Source organism: Nelumbo nucifera, chromosome 1, assembly GCF_055504915.1.
Source record: "Nelumbo nucifera cultivar China Antique chromosome 1, China Antique-T2T, whole genome shotgun sequence".
Classification (NCBI taxonomy): Eukaryota; Viridiplantae; Streptophyta; class Magnoliopsida; order Proteales; family Nelumbonaceae; genus Nelumbo; species Nelumbo nucifera.
Window position 1 is genome coordinate 176564407 of NC_142649.1, and position 3822 is coordinate 176568228.

A 3822-nucleotide genomic window follows, 5' to 3' on the forward strand; every position below is an offset into this window, starting at 1 on the left:
TCTTATAATTTGCAAGGAAAAAAAGCAAAAGAGAGAGTTGGTAGGAGAGAGTGTGGCATTCTTGTAATTTGAAATAAAGAAAAGCATGAGAGAGAAAGAGACGGTAGGAGAGAGTGGCATTCTTGTAATTTGTAAGGAGAAAAAGAAAAATTCAGGCCCTACGTTGCAAGGGCTCGCTCATAAACTATTAGGCTTGAGCTCTATTCGAGTTAGAGACTTTAGCTCGAGCTTGAGCTCAGCTCAAGTCAAAAGCTTGGAAGTTTGAGCTCAGCTACCTTTGATTGCAGGTCTCTCAAGTAGTCGAAGTGCCAAGCCGAGGTCTCCCTCAATTGTCAAGGTGCCAAACCAAGGTCTCCCTCAGCTACTGAAGTGTTGAGCTGAGGTTTCCCTAGCAGGCGAGGCATCAAGCTAAGGTCTCCCTTAGTTGACAAGGTGTCGAGCTGATGTCTCCCTCAGTTGTCAAGGTGCTAAGTTGAGATTTCCCTCAGTGACCGAGGTGCTGAGCCGAGGTGACACCCTACGTACACACTCGATTAGGCTCGTGAGACCTTTGATTGCAAATCTCCCTAGAAGCCGAAGTGCCAAGCCAATGTCTCCCTCAATAGTTGAAGTCTCCCTCAACTGCTAAAGTGTTGAGTTGAGGTTTCCCTAGCAGGCGAGAAGTCGAGCTAAGGTCTCCCTTAGTTGACAAGGTGTCGAACTGAGGTCTCCCTCAATTGTCGAGGTGCTAAGCCGAGGTTTTCCTTAGTGGTCGAGGTGTTGTCTAGCTCAAGCTCGATTACCTTTGATTGTAGGTCCCCTAGCGGCGAGATGTTGAGCTGAGGTCTCCCTCAATTGGAGAGAGTGGCATTCTTGTAATTTATAAGGAGAGAGAAAGAGAGATGGCTAGAGAGAATGGCATTCTTGTAATTTATAAGGAAAGAGAGAGAGTTGATAGGAGATATGGCATCCTTGTAATTTGCAAGGAAAAAGAGAGTTGGTAGGAGAGAGTGGCATTCTTGTAATTTGTAAGGAAAAAAAGCAAAAGAGAGAGAGTGGCATTTCTTGTAATTTGTAAGAAAGAGAGAGAGAGAGTTTGTAGGAGAGAGAGTGGCATTCCTGTAATTTGAAAGAAAAAAAAGTAAAATTTATTGTTAAATTCCATTTCTTACCTTCTTTCATACACATTCCAACTTAATGTATTTACTAGCGGAGGGGGTCCTACATTGTAGGGATTCACTCATAAACTATCAGGCTTGAGCTTGATTCGAATTAGAGACTTGAAATTGAGGTCAAACTTGGCTCAAGTCAAAAGATCGGAAGTTCGAGCCCAACTACCTTTGATTGCAAGTCTCTCAAGTAGCCGAGGTCTCCCTCAATTGCTGATGTGCTAAACCAAGGTCTCCCTCAACTACTAAAGTGTCGAGCTGAGGTCTCCCTTAGTTGATAAGGTGCCGAGCTGAGGTCTCCCTTAGTTGTTGAGGTGCTGAGCCGAGATCTCCCTAAGTGACGAGGTGTCAAGCCAAGGTCTCCCTCATTGGTCAAGGTGTCGTCTAACTCAAGCTCAATTCAAATTAGAGACTTGAGCTTGAGCTCAGACGTTTGAACTTGCCTTGACTTGAACTCAACCTTTGATTGCAAGTCCCCTAGCAGCCGAGATGCCGAGTTGAGGTCTCCCTCAGTTGGAGAGAGAATGGCATTCTTGTAATTTATAAGGAGAGAGAGTGAGAGATGGCATTCTTGTAATTTGAAAGAAAAAAATCAAGAGAGAGTGACATTCTTGTAATTTGAAAGAAAAAGAAGCAAAAGAGAGAGATAGTTGATAGAGAGTGGCATTCTTGTAATTGTTATGAAAAAAAGGCAAAAAATTAATGTTAGATTCCATTATAGATATTGATATCGATATTGATTTTGAAGAGTAATTTTGATCTTTTGAAAATGATGAGTATATCACGTGATACACGCAAAAGAAGACTAGTTAAAGGTAGGTATTAAATTATCACATTTTGGAAATTAAGATATTGGATTGACATTTTTAAAGTTTGAAGACAAAAGTGAGACTAGGCCTAAAGTACAAAGTATCAATCTCCAATTTTCTTAAGGCTTAGTTTAGGAGGAGTATAAATACAAATATGTAGAGTGCAAAACCTTCTATTTTGTATGTATTTGTATTACACACAAATCTAAAGATGAACCCGCATGGATTGGGCTGGTCCATGGATCAAGCCTTGGGCTAGATTGGATTGTAGATTGGGCTAAAGTTATTTATTTAAAAAAATTTGAAGAAAAAACTTATAATTTTAATTTTATATGAATTTTGATATATACAATAATTAAATAAAATTGAAAAAGCATTTATTTTATTAATATATTATATACTATGTGTTATTATGTAATTATGATTTATATAATATATTATATATTATATATTTTATATGCCAGCCCGTGGGCCATGGGCGACACAACACGACAGTGCAGCCCGCTGACCTAAAACCCTAAGCCCGACATGGCTCATCAGCCCATACAATCGTGTCGGGCCATGGGCGACACGACCCAATTTACGCATTTACTTCCAAATTGAACCTAATTGTTTTTATATGCAAATAGGTTTTAATTTTAATTTTAATTGCCTTTTTTTGTTGATTTCTTATTTTGTAATTTTGTTTTCAATAGGGTAACTCTCACCAAACATAACTTTTTTTTGGCAGTAAAAAGCTCAAAAGCAACAGTTTATCTAAACAAAACATTAGTAATTCTTTTTGTTTTTAATAAAAATTTATCCAAGACATGGATGCTTGGACAAGTGATAGGCCTAAGCAGTTTCAAATTGCTTTTTGCCTTAGTTTTGCTTTTCTAATGAAAGTAATTCACGACAACGCAACCAAACCGCTAAAAGTCATTTTTAGCTTCCTTAAGCCAAAAACGCTCCGTAGATCAGCTAACTGCTAACATCTTTTACTTCATCTCTAGTCTCTCAAATTGATCTACAGGAGGAAAGTTCACGGCAAATAGTTGGAGGAAGGATTTCAAGCCCTAAGCAGTTTAGATCAAATCAAGGCTTAGATCGAGAATGCCTCCAAAAGCCGAAACCACTTTGAGTTCTGCTTCAGTGGATCAAATGGATTCCATGGATCCCCTTTTCTACATCTTGAGAATCTTCCCTTACAGCTTCCTTCGCGCCCCTCGAATGCGCCTCAAACTTCCCTCCATCTCTCTCCCTTCCGCCATGACCGTCTACGCTCTCATCCTGCTTACCTACTTCATGGTCGTCTCTGGCTTTGTCTACGACGTGATCGTTGAACCCCCTGGCATAGGGAGCACTCAAGATCGTGCCACCGGTGCCGTCCGACCGGTCGTATTTCTCCCGGGACGTGTCAACGGTCAGTACATCATCGAAGGGCTTTCTTCAGGCTTCATGTTCGTCCTTGGAGGTATCGGTATCGTTCTCATGGATCTCGCACTTGATCGCAACCGTGCCAAGAGCGTCAAGGTCTCCTTTGCTTCTGCTGGGATCTCGTCAGTTGTCATTGCTTATGTCATGAGTATGCTTTTTATTCGCATTAAGATTCCGGGTTATCTTTACTGAGTTTCATAGTAATGTATTAAGGATTCTAGGGTTTTCCTGAGGCAGGCTTTTGAATTACTTTCTCGGATTGTGTATCGAATTATCGATGAAATAGATTTAAAAGACAGTAATATGAGTTTAGCAATTTAACCTGTGTTCTAGCTTTAGTATGCCCATTTGCAGTTCTGATCCGCCTGCAATTACAAACATATAGGTAGAGAAGAGATGAAATGAAATTTAAGCTGTCCTCAATGTGAGTATGGTATTCTTGTTTTTCC

General features: G+C 40.2%; 1 protein-coding gene across 1 annotated transcript; it reads left to right on the forward strand.

Moving 5' to 3' along the window:
* Positions 1-2885: 2885 nt before the first annotated feature.
* Positions 2886-3689, forward strand: LOC104587256 (uncharacterized). Its single transcript, XM_010244792.3, has one exon. It carries the CDS (start codon positions 3050-3052, stop codon positions 3563-3565), a length of 516 nt encoding a protein of 171 aa, XP_010243094.1. The 5' UTR covers positions 2886-3049; the 3' UTR covers positions 3566-3689.
* Positions 3690-3822: the final 133 nt, after the last annotated feature.